Raw genomic sequence first — 14,891 nt, forward strand, 5'->3', positions numbered from 1 at the left:
ATGAAATACAAAGTTATATGTCTGACTCTCGTAAGCGTGAAGTTGAAATAAAACTTGACAAACACAATGAAAACCTTTGATTTCATGTGTACGTGAGAATTGAGTAGGCTTCATTTGGCCTTTTGTGTAACGTGACACAGTGGTACCACATGTTCAGGTCAGGTAACCTATCGTTGATAGGAAAGTTACATTGTAGGTATTGACGAATACAAGACAACGTCAACGTCAGGTAAAAGGGCTTAATGTCCATGTATCAAGAACCTCAACACCCACACGCATCAATGCGAAAGAACTACATATTGATTGTGAAAACATAAAAGAGACGGCATGAACAAGAATGTTACAATTATCCCTTGTAGATACTGAAGCAGAATGCAAAAGAAATGCTAATGTTTGCCCATATATTTATGTAAACTGCATGACTAAATTGCTTTAGTTGGAGAAAAACATGAAACAAAAATCGGATTGTATGGCGCAAATATTTAGGTTATTTTCTTGATTCATTTGAGATCATGTTACCGATACCCTATTTCGAATGTCTGCCTGAGACCTACGTCAGCGTAGTACTTGATATGTATAGGCAGATGGTAGGGTAGGAGGCTACTCCAACGAATATGACACTGCAAAAATATGCTCAAGATTTAACAAACTAATTATCAATGATGATACCAAACCTTTCAGTCTGTTTGTTAAAAATGACAAAATACAGCATTCAGCAATACAGAATTTTATTGATTTTAACCAACCTAAAAAAGCAATATATATCATCCAGTTATATCGCCTTTCATTTTCTTCAATATCTAGATTGATTGAAAGAAAGTCAGAGATGTCAATATGTATCCATATGGTATCATTTGAGTACTTTTGGTTTTCGAGACATTGTCATGTTTTATTCATTGTTGGTAGTCTTGATGGTATTTACTTGTAAGTAGGATTTCCTCTGCACTCTACTCACTAGACGTAAATCAAACTTCCAAAATCGTTTTTAGTTACAACAAAATCGGTAAAAGCGCTATCGTGTCACTGGTGTGTCTGTCTCACGATCACTTAGTTACGAATTGGTTGTCTACAGGACGCCGTCGTATGGCAGGAGTGCGGGTGCCATGCTTTCCCTATTCGCGAACACCTGGTGTCATCACTGACTTCAGTGATCCATTCATATAATATAACACTATTTTGTCTTTCACATCCAATAGAATTTGTTTCGGCAGATAAGCGAGACAATCGACAGATTATACACCTACGGATGCACTAAATCATTCACCTGTTGAAGGAATAAGAAAATACTCCGAAACGTTGTGTACCTCATAATAAAGAAGTTGACATCCATATATTCCCTTCCTTATGCACGAAGTGGTACCTTTGCGTTTTTGTTGTCTGATAGCTTGGTCAGACGGTAATAAGGTAGAGTTCAATGCGTCAAACCCCGGATGAGTAAAACTGCTTCTCTGGTCGCCAGGAATCGGATTTCGACTATTATATTACAGTCTGCGTTTTTGTAACACATCAAACAGGTTTTAAGTTTTTTAGGATCGATTTACGCCAAATGCCTACAATGAGACTATTATCGCAGGCACTGGTGGGACATGGTTGGGCAAGATCGAAAGCATGTCTTAAATATACCCCCTTTGTTGAGTCAACTGGTCGCATCTTACCATACACTTTGTTACCCTGCCTGGCGCTCTGTAGTAAGGGGATAAAGCAAGGATTTGTCGTCTCGGAGTCAGCATGATGTACCTGAGTTGGGTATCGATGTTTAACTGCGGCATGGTATTTATCATGTGCATATTTTTTATGCACCAAATCCACAGCCCAAAGCACGCTTAAAGGACTACATCATTACCCCGGTCAATGGATCATTGTGCACTCGAATTTCATTCTCAGCGCCTTGGGAAGTATACAACTCAAGCTGTTAACAGTCACATTACCATCTCATCCTACCAGAGTAGCCATTCTGTGCTGCTTAGACAGAGGCGTGTTTGCAAAAACAGATACTTGTCTAAGGAGACACAACATTTGCTACATGTGCTTCAGTATGGGTCAGGGCCAACTCTAAGAAATGGATTAAAAGATGGTACTTGTTACCCTGTCTGGCGCTCGGCATTAAGGGGCTAAAGCAAGGACTGGTCGGCCCGGATCCACTATACTGTGCCTGAGTGGGGTATTCACGTTAAACTGCGGCAAGGTATCTCAGTGAGCTAGCACTATAAATCGACATCAGTCCGGCCTAACACAAGCAGCCACACACACCACACGTGCATGCACGTCGCTATATAAGTTCCATAATCTTGGACGCGACGTTAAACCCCATTTCACCTAACCTTATATTCCAAGCATTCATATACATTAGGCTGACCTATGTTAAGGTAAGATGTACGTTGAGATGCATTAATATTTCTTTTAAGATCATTTTACTGGTTGCACATGACTGGTATGTGGCACACCATGGTATCGTCAACCTCCATTTACAATGTAGTAAATGATGCTTCGCTTCGTTGAGCACAACGTCAAAGGCTTTATATTGTATTGTTGAGTTGAGCCTACAGATCGTGACTTCACTGAATCTCAACCCGACAACAGCTGACAAAAGCATGGGGGTCGTGTCAAGGAGCGAAATTGTAAATACGAATTTAACAGGGGTAGACGCCAGGTTACTGCAGTCATTTATTCCCGGATAGCTAAAATACAGTTCCAGAAATGATGTTTAATGAGTATGTTATTATATTTCCAATACATCAATAATAACACCGATGTAAGCAAGATAAATACCACACAAAGAATATGTGTACATTATACAATAGTACTCATGTAAAACAATACTAAATGGCACAGGTATGACACGGTTTACATTCATATGTTTTATAGGCACAATCTCCCCAGTCAAGAGCCTGCGGTCTGCAGGGCGTTATCTAGCTCCTTGTCTATTCTCCTCTTTGCTCGCAAGTGACGTCCATCATTCAGATGCATTACTTTTGCATATTTCCGTTGTGTTTTACTCTGTTATTATCTCGTATATAAACTTGAAGTGGTTTGAATAGCTGGCGTCCCGACGGTTGAAGCTCGAATGCCAGGTCTGGTTTGTTGTTCTGGTTTCCACATTGTGGAAATGGCCAATCCTTGTTTTAACCCCTTTAACGGTAACACAACTACGATTATGTAACGTCTTCTTGGTATGACGGGGCACAGGGATTGAACCACCGACCTTTCAATCTCTGGCCAATGGTTCTCTCTACTTCACCACGGTCCGCCCATAGTGAAATCACGTGTCAGCAATATCTTAAGGCATGAATTAAATACAATGGCATAGGTTTTGGACCGCTTGTCCCACCTTGTGATTATATTATGTTATATTGTGAAAAAAAAAATCATGTATTTATTCTGCTGCTTGTTGGAATTGTTGGAATAAATACAATTTTACTAGTTGTCATCACATGAGGATATCGGAGAATTGTCTGACATGACTCTAACAGTTTTGCTCAGTTCTTAAACTGGGACTAAAAGGGCCCTTATCCTACCTTGTCAGTTAATATATTGTTCTATGCCAGGCCCTATTCTGGATGAGTGAGTGAGTGAGTTGGGCTTAACGCCGCTTTTAACAGTATTCCATTTATATCACTGCGTGTCAGTTTAATGTGGGAGGAAAGCCCGAAGTGATGCAGGTCTCATACGTTTACCATTTCGGTGAAACCCACGAGCACGGGTATGGTGCTGACAAACCTAGAAACATAATCGGGGCGAACCGGGATCCGAACCCACAATCATAGATTTCTAGCGTGTGCAAGGGACGCAACTCTGCACAGCTAATCGCGGCGCCTTAGACGACTGGGCCCACCCGTGCCCCCTCGTGTCATGGAAGTTCAATCACTCACAAAAAATCGCTGACTATTCATAGTAATATATGATATATAATATGATATAATTTTCAAATATCTTACCTCTCAAGTTGTTTATTTATGTCAAACATTTCCGAAATCTAGCTATTTCAACTGACACCCACGGCATAACAGAAGTGACCCAGAAAGCGACGTCACACAAGTTCGATCATTTGATTGGCTGGCTTGTCACGTAACAGGGATGACATGTATGGACGATCTCTTGTGTCCAACTCCTAATCAGAGCATTCCACAGAGGTTTTATATTTTTGTCCCTGGAACGTCCATGTTATATTTTAATATTGAACAAGCGACCAAAAGTCACAAATATCCAGCTTATTGCAGGGAGTTATTCTTCAAGCTCGTCGAGACAGGGGCACCAAAACTCAGAATATCGACACAAGAACACGAACCCGCGCGCGAAAATTTAAATATGTCCTGTGCTGACATGTAGGGTGGGTACATTGTGCCCAGATTGTAATTATTAATGAGACACTAGCTCGAACCTCATCACGTACAAATGGGTTAAACGTCGAGTTCTTCATCACTATCGTACGAATCAAAACTATCGTCCTGATGCGCCTTTGTCCTTGATGTTACAGAAGTACTTGCGTTCGTCGCAATTACAGTAGTTTTTTTCGAAGATATACGTGGTTTAGGTGCTTGCTTTCCTTTTGGGGTTAACGATTTTCCAGTCTGGTGGGAAATAATGTTATTCAGAATGACGTCTTCGGTGATGGCCTTGGCCCCGACAACGGCGCTCAGAACGTTTCTCTTTCTTGAAAAGTCAGTTGTCTTGTCTTTTATGAATCCTGCTACATCATTGCCCTCATGATGTGAAAGAACATCCAGCTGGCACACTTGAATCTAACCAATCTGCACGCACGCACGCACGCACGCACGCACGCACGCACGCACGCACGCACGCACGCATACATACATGTACATACATAAACGTGATGTAACGATCCGGGGTAGAATAAGTCTTGAATGGCTACTACGCTTGTCGTAAGACGCGACTAACGGGATCAGGGGATCGGACTTGGTTGATGCATATCATCGTATCCCAACTGCGTGGATCGATGTTCATGATGTCAATTACTGGATTGTCTGGTCCAGACTCGATTATTTACAGATCGTCTTCATATAGCTGGAATATTGCTGAGTGCGACGTTAAACAACAAAGAAAAAAGCAAAACATACATAAACGAAAGAAATGTTTACATGTTGCATGTGAACGAAGGGCACAATGGCTTACATCAATATCACTCCACCACGGAGGTGACTGTACAGTCTCGAAAGGTCAACCTAAAGTAAGATATTCAGGACAATGATAACGAGGACAGACTCAAGTCAGACATGAATGCGAGCTACAATAACTATGAAAGGAGACACAGCCAACATATCAGTTCATGGGAGGGCCAAGCAACTTGTACATGTGTACATACCCGCTCTCACGGAATAACGAGGTCAGTGCATAATACTGCATTCAAGCGTAAATCGCGAATTGCATTCAAGCTCAGGTCGAGTTGTCTATCTTACTATAATGTTCCTCATGACAAAACTACCACCCCCACTGATCAATAGGAACACCGAACGGGATATCATAGTTACTCCCACTGCACGAAGGTACCTGTGTGTTTCATTCAGACATTGTCACTCGTGGGAAAAGACTGTAAGACATGCACATGTAGGTAAGTTGTTCCGGTTTTATCCTTTGGCTAATTCATACACTTAACAAATAACATAAACGTTAAAACAATTATATTATACATGAAGCCCGGTATATGTTGTGGATTCAACTTGTTTTTCCCTTTACAGTTAACCAGTACTGCTGTTTATCATCAGGGACAGTGTTTGTTAGTTAGGTTTAGGGTGTCGATTCCCCTCTAGTCGATTCGTTTGACAAATATAAACTATAAACAAAATATAAACTAAATATCAGTATGATGACGTCACAAATTACAACCGTGACGTCATATATATATATATATATATATATATATATATATATATATATATATATAGATATAGATATATATATATAGATAGATATATGTGTATATATATATATGTATATATATATAAACATCGACTGCAACGATTCTGAATTCAACCTTGTAGCGATGGACGAAGTTCGTCTCGCACGAAGTGAGCTCAAAAGCTTACCCGGATGTGTATATAGGACAAATGACTTTCCTGGGTTAAACGAGAAATAAGAAAAGATTTTAAACGTAGGGATCAAGCTAAAAAGCAAAATTTCATGTAATAATGTAAGCTGACATCTTTTGTAATGTTTGTAAATGACATTTCTGATGGTCAATAACTGAATTCGCGAATATTGACGAGAAACACGTTTTGAAGGAAGCTCTGATTGAATTTCAAACGAACGACAACAAAACTTGTATTTTGCCACGCTCATGCATTTTATGAATGGAAATTAAGATCCGCGACATCAGATGCGGCGTACACACATATTTCATGTAATTCTATGACGTAAGTTGGGATTACAACCGCGACAATGCTCTGTGACGTCATCCTCCACGAAGCAACGTGTAACCTCTGTAAGCTGTGGTGAGGTGAAAAGGGGTTTAACGTCGCGTCCAAGATTATTGCACTTATGTGTGTGTATGTGTGTGTGTGTGGCTGCTTGTACTAGTCCGGACTGATATCGATTTATAGTGCTAGCACACTGAGATACCTTGCCGCAGTCAACAGGATAACAACAATTACCATCTTTTAACGTCTTTTGTTATGACACGGCTGGGGTTCGAACCCCTGACCTTCCGCTCTCCGGGCGGACGCTCTACCATTAGACCACGGAGGCGGTCCTGTAAGCTGTGAGTGACAAGCTGAGTGACTAAATTTTAAGACTGGTGTTCATAATTTCAATTAATATTTACATAGCCTACGCAGCACATTATTTTACCAGTACAATCCATTTGTTTTGTCATTGTTTTTTCGTTTACTGTTTCTGTTTTATCCGGTGAATGTAAATATATTGGGCAGTTGGATATATACTTGACGTTTGAAATCTATCTTTTGTTTTTTTAACTTTATTTCCTCTTATAGCTTACACTTTAAAAACATTTTTCTCACATGTTGCGTTGGCATAAATGTATGTGTATGGCTTCAGGCGTCTGTTTTTCAAGTGATTCCGTGAGGACAGTTAACACAAATACCATATGCTTACAATTGTGATATGAAATGATCTTTTAAAAGAACCTTGGATGTTTGTAAAATAAGATATTCTAGATATTCTGTTATTGTAGTTACTACTCATTGTCTGCTGGATCATGGTTTCATTCTTATGATGATTTTAGCTTTGGGGTGGAACATACCTTCAAGAGTTGGCATGCTTGTTGATGACAAGACCAATACCAAACTATAAGGAGTGGAGTCTTATGTCCATTACGATGTTTCACTAGGACATTTCCCAGCACAATACCTTACGATGATAAACAAAAGAGGTTATTATGTTTTTTGTCCATTACGATGTTTCACTGAGACATTTCCCAGCACAATACTTTACGATAATAAACGAAATAGATAATTATGTTTAGCATTCTTATAGTCTATTTTGTTAGGGTATATCAGACATTCTATTGAAAGTGTACATGGTATGTATGCAAATCAAAAGAAATCAAATTAAATCCAATTTGTGCAATTTAATCGTATCATGTAAATAGTAATATACTATGCTTTAATGATTTTGTTTTCCTGTTTATATGTTGTTACACCTATGTTAAGGTTTATTTCTCTTAATTTATTATTTTTACGATTCCGACTATATTATACGCATGTGTTTATGAATGACTATCAAACAGTGAGGACACCAAGTACCCTGGCCACGCTGTTATGGTTGCACGATTTTTACAATAGATCGATATTACAAGCTTTTTTCGTCTGTTTTGAATCCTCACTTGCCGTAAAAGGAGACTATGCTTGTCGTAAGAGGTGACTAAAGGGATCGGGTGGTTAGGCACGCTGTCTTGGTTGATGCATGTTATCGTATCCCATTTGCATGATGTCAATCATGATGTCAATCACTGGATTGTCTGATTCAGACTCGATTATTTACAGATCGACGTCATATAGCTTGAATATTGCTGAGTTGTTCAAACAAACAAATAAACCATAGTTACCACAGTGGTAAATCTGTAGGACTGTCCTTAGTCACACCATGAGATACGTGACATACTGGAAAACACGCGCAATTGTGAGATTTTCATCGTCATACGCCTACTGACATTCCTGATACAATAACTAAAATTCAAATATATATAAAAAGTCAGCGACAGAATATTTAGTCTCGATTATCTCAAACAGATTCCATTGGGCGTAAAAGGCAAAATAGCATTGAAAATTATGCGAATGGATCATAGAAAATCTTCTCATTTATCAACACTAAAACAACCATTCCACAATACACGTTGGGTGAATACTAATTATATAAGTATCACAGTTACCTCCCTTTGACAGGGTTATCACATGAAACAGCTTGCTTTATTGTCATTGACACATCAATTGACTCACTCGTTATGTTAGCAAAGAGACAGACATGTACAAGTTTGCTTTGTACTATTCAACTGTACTGTACTAACGCCTCATCACTAATCAATGAATCAATATCATCAAGAATTGTCTACATTGAAATTCGTGTTATAATAGCCTGTCATTTGAGTGTGTGCGCTTTGTATCACTAGAAAAGACAGTTGATTGATTTAACATACGTACAGTTCATATGCCACACGGATATATGTAGCAACATGATAGGTGTTAACGTTCTACAATTGGGGATCGCACTGCCTTCTTTGTATATATGGATTACGTACATGCGTCGACCATCATAACATTGCAGCTATCACTGCTGCCTATTTCAGGATTTGTGTTCATGTTCCATGGATTTCATTGTCAGCTGATGGAAGTAAACATGTACACTTGCACTGGCAGTTCGCGTCTTAAGTAATAACAGCAAGGACCTACTTCGCTTGTAAAGTAGTACTTTTGCGAACAATAGCAGATGGGTGAAAATGAAATTGTTGAGAAATTAAGTGTAATCGAATCCCTCCGTGTATAACGGTGGGATAAGTCCAAGATTTGACTCGCATGGAGGTTTTACCTTAGCAATTGAGGTATTGGTAAGTTAAACATACTCTACTGTTTACTGTTTACTAAACATGTGTAAAAATAACCCAAAGCATCATTTCTATTGCCTGGAATACTGTATCTTTAACATCTTACGCCATTGTTAATGATCCTGCTGTTTGATGATTTCTTCACAATGCCGATTATGAATATAAACTATTCTAAGCACTGGTTTTGAGTGATCCATTCATATTATTTTCACCTCTATTTTGATTTGTACGCCTATGTGTTCTGTTTCTTCGGATATTCGATGTTAATCATTTACGCCATAGACTCATTTTGGACTACACATTTGAGTGCAAGATATTGTTTTCCTTAACCTATTGGGTATCCCCCACTGTTGATCCATGTGGTTCCACAAAAAAATATTTGACCTCCTTCATCGTGGGCTCGAATCCTACATAGCATCATACCCCTGATAATTAGTTTCATCAAGTTATAGGGGCGGTCGGGTAGCCTAGTGGTTAAAGCGTTCGCTCGCCACGCTGAAGACCCGGGTTCGATTCCCGACATGGGTTCAATGTGTGAAGCCAATTTCTGGTGTCCCCCACCGTGATATTGCTGAAATGTTGCTAAAAGCTGCGTTAAACCATACTCACTGAATCAGTCGCTCAACAAGTTAGTCATTAGTAGTATCACTATCGGTCACATTGGTATTTCCATCAACACTAGGCTGTTGCGTGGTGTTAACGCAAACTCACTTACTCATTATATAATATAACTAATCTATAAAGTGATCGATCAGAATAGATTAAACAGTTGATAAGTTTCTCCAGAGCAAGATGTATGTGGTTGGGACATGACATGTTTTCAGTGTAATGTTATTGCTATTTAGAATATTTTAATTTTTGCACATGATTTGTATGCAAAATATTCTGTTATCATCAATATCACATTTACAAGTATGTAATTGTTACTACACAGCATGTGTTCACAAGTGTTCGGCATTTTATACAGGTAACCAAGACTGTTCTAAATAGACAGATGTTGTCTATTTAATATATGAGTTTTATTAAGTACATGTAATTAGAAATTAGTGAGTGAGTGAATGAGTATGGTTTTACGCCGCTTTTAGCAATATTCCAGCAATATCATGGCGGGGGACACCAGAAATGGGCTTCACACATTGTACCCATGTCGGGAATCGATCCCGTGTCTTCGGCGTGACGAGCGGACGCTTTAACCTCTGGGCTACCCGACCGCCCCAATTAGAAATTAGAAATGATCTAGTATATGATGTAACTTAACTTGTATAGGTTATAACCAAGACATGCATTCATGTTGTTACTAAATGCCATATGCAATATTGATTTGATTAAATGTTTTGCTGGCAAGGCGAACGTCTCTGTGAGTGAGTATGTTTGTATCGCCGCTTTGAACAGTATTTCTGCTACATCGCAGCACGTTAGCTTAATGTGAGAGGAAAGCTCGATGTTTATGCAGGTTTTAGACGATTAGCACTCATGAGAAATCCTCAAGCACGAGTATGGTACTGACATCCCCAAAATACATTATCAGCGAAACGATGGGTTTTTCCTCACCCACGATCCTAGGTTTCTGGCACGCCTAATGGACGCAACACATCTCCTTGCGACGCCTTAGGCGAGTGTCCGTACCCCAAATCGTGTCAACCTACGATGGGAATGTCATAGATTTCTACAGCCTTTCTCTTTTCAGACGTTTAAGATATACAGTATAAATGGAATCAACATGCGTGACGTGAGGATACTAAAGCGCAAGCGTATATGAATGTATGCCGTGTGTCGGGTCAAAGTGTGGGTAGGTGTTGTGACGCAGTGGTACAGTGGGTGTTGCCCACGACATATATAAAACAACCTTCTGTATGAGATCCCTAAATAGACAATGAACAAGGATGTGTCAAATACCATTATCGGTAAATGCACTTAAAGTTAACTGTGAACGTAAATCTCCTCTCGCCTCTTTCAAATTGGAATTATGACTTAGCTTCACTGCGTTTCAGACACTACAGGTGTTTTTCAATTTGCTCACATTCAAGTAGCAGTAAAATACTTCATGATAACCTCTAAAGTAGCCTTTTTGAAATATCATACATTCACCAGTGCATGTTGTGTAGTTATAGTAGTGAGTGAGTTTGATTTTACGCCGCTTTTAGCAATATTCCAGCAATATCACGGCGGGGGACTCTAGAAATGGGCTTCACACATTGTACCATGTCGGGAATCGAACCCGGGTCTTCGGCGTGACGAGCGAACGCTTTAACCACTAGGTTACCCGACCGCCCCTGCGTAGTCATAAGTCCCAAACATGCAATTGTTGGAATAAATACAATTTTACTAGTTCTCATCACATAAGGATATCGGAGAATTGTCTTACATGACTCTAACAGTTTTGCTCAGTTCTTAAACTGGGACTATAAGGGCCCTTATCCTACCTTGTCAATTAATATATTGTTCTATGCCAGGCCCTATTCTGGATCAATTTAAATTGACATTCTTTATTGACATTGATTAAGTTATACTTATGTCAGTTTCAAGTGAAAGGGAAAACGTGGCACAACCTCAACTGTAGCCAATGGACTGATATGACAAGAGGAAATAACTGACTGAATATATCATGTAAAGAGGGAACCAGCGTGCGATAACTAGGTTATTAGATGAGATGAACTATATATGAATATAGTATAAGGGGGAGTACATGTAGTTATACTTGGCGATCCTAACACACTAGTATCAGATTCACTCTGTCCGAAATGCCACTATATGCATATTAATCTTCATGATAAAATAACGATTGTGTGTGTATGTAGTAATAATTGTGATCTGATTTGATGTGAACTGTATATGTTCACTTGTATAAGAACTGTAAATATTTACTTATATACATCGTCAGTTACTGGGATACATGCGCTGTACTGGATAGCAAAGTTTGCTACCGGTAGAGCGGGACATGATTACACTTTTCACCGCGTGTCGTCACTGATCTTCAGTGATCCATTCATTTAATCGCTGACACTAATTTTATTTTGCTCCCAGTAGAATCTGACTGATTTTTCATTGGCCTTGACGGTTTGTATTTACTCCTCCATACAAACATGTCTACAGGTTGACCTGTCTGATCATGTGATCACTTCTGCACAGTTTTTCTGCACAGCGTTTTTGCATCGCAAATGACTACCGTGTCAAAATAAATTTCATTTCATCTGTTTATAATAGCACTGTAGATGTACATGTATTTACAGGTTGCTGATACTGAGATGAAATGGAATTGCCAACTAAACAGCACGAAGGTAGGTGATAATATTAAGTGCTCCTACTCCTGCATCTCTTTCTGCAACGCTTCCACATTTACGTGTTTCATTTCCGTACAATTAACGTGTATCTAATTGACGTTATTAAGCAGACTCAGTTCTTTTGTAAATCAGAATCTTACTAGATATATGTACATGTCCACGGTTCTCAAATATATTTTCTCTCTTCTTTTGTAGATTAAATATGTCTTTACATTTCTTTCAGGAGTTTCCACGTGGGCCAAAAGGCCAGCCGGCATGAATGGTATGAAGTTTGTATTAAGCAATTTTGAGAGGAATTATATTTAATTATTAACGACAATCTTACTAATTTTTGTTATGTTCAACTTCTATTTATTTGCTAATGTTTACATATATCTTAAAACTACGACATATCGAAATAAAAATAATATCATAACATATATGACGACTTATCAATATCCAGTTTTATTTTTTGGCGATTATGATTGTATTTAGGACCTTAAATCCTGATCTTATTGAAAATACATAAGAATTTCATTGCTGACAGATTCACCCATTGGCGTAGATCCTATTGAGTCCGATACAGCGGAAGTGGTATGTATGATCCTATCAACAATCGTACAGATATATTAAGGCTGCAAAACATCGCACTTGAACTTACAATTTGTTTACTTATATCAGCACTTCCCGTCAATCTTTCAGTACAAGTTCTCACCGTCATGTTATCCTGTGTAAGGAAGTATGTTTTCTCAGAAACTGAAACGTGTAAATGTGTAGCCTTGTTCTAGAAGCTAACATGCACATACTATTTATGGATGAGTTTAGCATATTCAAGAAGATACCAATATATACAATGTACTGTTGTGTCAGCGTGTTGATCAATGCATTTAATGGATATGGTGTAAATTGTAGGTTTATTAACAGAGATCATGAGTGAAACAAATAAATATATACACTACATGCCTCATACATTCAAAGATTCATATCCATGTACTGTTTGAGAGTGAAGCAAATCTTGAAATAACTAAGGCGTCATCAGTCACGTTTACACAAAACATATACAGCTGTACATTTGAAATATGTTTAGCACCCCTAAAATATGTTAATGACTAATGAAACAATTGCTGGAATGAATTAGTTGCTTGGATTAGTTAACAGCCGGAGATGGACAATGCCCATTCATATAATAGGGGTGAGGCAATTAAGCATTTGAATTATTGTAGGCGAAATGAGGTGTAGGCGAAATGAGGGCAAGCCGAAGTTACAGACAAAATGAGCATTGATAATCGAATGTGTTCTGTAAGAACAACCCCCTGACAAATTGTCAGTTTTATCACGATAATGTAGCACAATCACCAGTGATGATTTTCGGAGTCTATATCTGGATAAAAGTGTCACTTTGAGTCCCTAGATGACAAATCCCGTAGTTCAGTAGCGTCTAAACCCTCCACGTGCCCGGATAACGGCCACCAAGGGGATACTGCATCCGCTCCCGTTGCAAAGCTGCTTCCAATTCACGCAAATTCTGGACGTGTGGTTGTCGAAATGGGGGCCATCAAATGGTTCCAGGACATCTCGGATGTAATAATTACCTGTGAGATGGCCTTGTATGGTGACCAGAGCCAGCTTGTAATCGTTGGAGATCAGTTGGCCTGATGTTCGTGGGTATATAGGCCTATGAATCTAAACACCCAGTCCCCAAAAAGTGACATGGAGCACGAACCTGCTTTCGTCTTACCAATGGAGTTTCCGACAGGTTCTCAGAATAGAGCTACATTTCGTACTACAGCACACACATGCCGAACGGAACCTCTGAGGGCGATCTGCAGGTGTTTGGGGCGGGCGTTTGATGACTCTGCTGGGCGCCATTCCTGCTGTTCATAAGCGGTTCCCCATGGTTCTGGTGGACCAACGTCGATGGGGTAGCCATTGTCGCTTCAGGACGGTATTATTTGCAAATGGCTGCCGTCGTACTAATCAAAGCTGTGTTCTGTCTGCATACTGTGACGTAACAGCAGGTCGTCCTGACCGCGAAGGTCCTTCACAGCATTGGTTTGATCACTGAATCGTCCAACCTGGACACATGCAGGCTGAGGATCCCGTTCTGAACTGGTCTTCAATAATCCATACCTGTCGTAACAGGCGACTAACGGGATCGGGTAGTCAGTCTCACTGCTTTGGTTGATGCATGTCATCGTATCCTTATTGTGTATATCGGCGCTCGTAATGCCAATCACTGGATTGTTTGGTCCAGATTCGATTATTTACAGACCGCCGTCAAATAGCTGAAATACTATATTCTGTAGTCGGACAATGGATATAACACACCGTTGTGTGAAATAATCCCATATGAATAGCATGTTTGTTTGTTTGTTTGTTGTTTAACGCCGCACTCAGCAATATTCCAGCTATATGACGGCGGTCTAAAAATGATCGAGTCTGGACCAGACAATCGAGTGATTGACATCATGAGCATCCATCCATGCAATTGGGATCGATGACATGACCACCCGATCCCATCAGTCGCCTCTTACGACAAGCATAGTCGCCTCTTACGGCAAACATGGGTGGCTGAAGACCTATTCTACCCCGGATCTTCATGTATCTGGTCAGCATATGAC

The 14,891-nt window shown here is 39.5% G+C and overlaps 1 protein-coding gene across 1 annotated transcript in view; it reads left to right on the forward strand.

Moving 5' to 3' along the window:
* Nucleotides 1–5,410: 5,410 nt before the first annotated feature.
* Nucleotides 5,411–14,891, forward strand: part of LOC139467905 (transient receptor potential cation channel subfamily M member 8-like) — a 44,228-nt gene continuing 34,747 nt past the window's right edge. Inside the window, exons 1-4 of the mRNA XM_071249447.1 lie at nt 5,411–5,566; nt 12,241–12,288; nt 12,515–12,553; nt 12,818–12,864. Coding sequence (XP_071105548.1) covers nt 12,261–12,288; nt 12,515–12,553; nt 12,818–12,864 — 114 coding nt within the window. The 5' untranslated portion in view covers nt 5,411–5,566; nt 12,241–12,260. The remainder of the gene's footprint in view (nt 5,567–12,240; nt 12,289–12,514; nt 12,554–12,817; nt 12,865–14,891) is intronic.

The sequence above is a fragment of the Haliotis cracherodii genome, unplaced genomic scaffold (genome assembly GCF_022045235.1).
Source record: "Haliotis cracherodii isolate W230 unplaced genomic scaffold, xgHalCrac1.p SCAF_2, whole genome shotgun sequence".
Taxonomy (NCBI): domain Eukaryota; kingdom Metazoa; phylum Mollusca; class Gastropoda; order Lepetellida; family Haliotidae; genus Haliotis; species Haliotis cracherodii.